The 1688-nt window shown below is 50.5% G+C and overlaps 1 protein-coding gene across 1 annotated transcript in view; it reads left to right on the forward strand.

Annotated features, from left to right (window-relative positions):
• Nucleotides 1–1448: 1448 nt before the first annotated feature.
• The window catches only part of EMH_0006260 (uncharacterized protein), a gene marked incomplete at both ends in the record, with an annotated part of 447 nt that continues 207 nt past the window's right edge, over nucleotides 1449–1688 (forward strand). Inside the window, 1 exon segment of the mRNA XM_013497500.1 lies at nucleotides 1449–1685. Within this exon segment, the coding sequence (XP_013352954.1) occupies nucleotides 1449–1685 (237 nt within the window).

Genomic DNA, 1688 nt, shown 5'->3' on the forward strand with positions numbered 1-1688 from the left:
TGGGGCCAATTCATGAAGAAACTAAACGTCGACCTCAACATCACCACCGCGAACCACTCAGAGTCAGAACACTCCGGGTAGCGGCGACCCATGCCACGGTCGTCAGCGAAAACACAGTACGTAATTTTTCATCAAACCTATTGAAGAGGCTTTCGCGTAAGTTCCTCTGCACATCGTGTACGTCTGTTTATGGCATATTATAGTTCGGTTCACAACCGTAGTATACGCGTTCCTAGAAAGGGTGCTTCCGCACGTGTGCTCTGTACTTTGCCGTTGCAATGAAGCCAGAGACTTGGGGTACGAGTTTTCTCGAAGCAGCCAACATCTCTCCCTTGTCTCCAGGCATCCTACGCCTTATGCTCAGGGCTTTCAGTTGCAGCGGACGACGCAGCGCGACAGTTCCTGCGGCGCACTCCGCAGCAGCTCGGATGCAAGGCAGACTCACCGGTCAGCACACCGAAACTGTGACGAAGCTTCCCTTACGGCATGATTTATATCTGTAAACACTTACTAAACATTTGTATTTTCTAGCAGGTAACCTATCAATACCAAGTGGGTCCCCCTCTGATTACTGCAGGGAGGCCTATAGAAACAAACCAACGGTGGATGACTGAGGGTCTAACGGTGTGTCTCGATCGGCTAATTCTGTCTTTCTATCCTTTCCCCGGAAAGAAATTGCTAGACAAATTCTTGGAACAGAAGAGTGAAGTCCCAAATTAAATCTTCCCACCACACCTGGACGTATGCTGTGGAACGCCGGCGCGTTGCAGGACGTGCCGTATTCTCCGCCGAATTCAAGCGGAACAAGTGACTGGGTTCTGAAAACAATACTTTTGAGAATGCAGTTCCTCCATATATTGGCGGGAGCTACGGCAAAGTTTTGTATTATTAGCAAGGCTGTACTGTGAAGGTACGTTCCCAGCTTCCGATGCTTCGAATTGGGAGAAGGACCGGAAAAACGGGGTGTGAGGAGTTGGAGGGGTGGGGGGCCGGGGGGTTTAGCGACGTCTTAGATTTCTGTTGTTTTGCTTGGCACGAGAATACCACAAAATATGTGAAAAGCAACTGGTGTCTATTCAAATGCGGCATCGAACGGGGGTGGCACTTACGATGATCAATGCAACGCGGCCCGCGGCTGCCACATACAGATGGTCTGNCATCGAACGGGGGTGGCACTTACGATGATCAATGCAACGCGGCCCGCGGCTGCCACATACAGATGGTCTGGCGTTGCTTTACAGCTGTAGTTCAAGAAACGTTTGCTTTGGGGCCTCTGTTTGCGCTTCAGTGCTTTTTTACTTCATTTGTTGGAGGATTTGCCTCGGTTTTGGAACTCCTTAACCCTTTTTTCCTAATTCATCCTGTTGCGAGGCTCTTCCCACGAGGCTACTCCGCGATCCCAAGTGGTATATATTTATCCTCTTTGGAGACGTACCTTAGCACCGAAGATGCTGCTTCGTTGGGGTTTCGTGCTGTATGCACTTCTCGGTTGCTTACTTTTCAACTTGGTCTACTCCTCTGCTGTTGAGGAGGCAGTGGCCGAGCCACAAGTGGCGCTTGACGAATCTAAAGTATTCGTACAGCCGTCGCAGGATGTTGTGCTCCTTAGTCCGCATTACGGGCTTGAAGTGCCAGGGACGAAGGGAGTAATGCGCGTTATCCTAGGACTATGCCTCATGTTGGGGACC

This window comes from Eimeria mitis, genomic scaffold, assembly GCF_000499745.2.
Source record: "Eimeria mitis Houghton genomic scaffold, Emh_scaff272, whole genome shotgun sequence".
NCBI classification, from domain to species: domain Eukaryota; phylum Apicomplexa; class Conoidasida; order Eucoccidiorida; family Eimeriidae; genus Eimeria; species Eimeria mitis.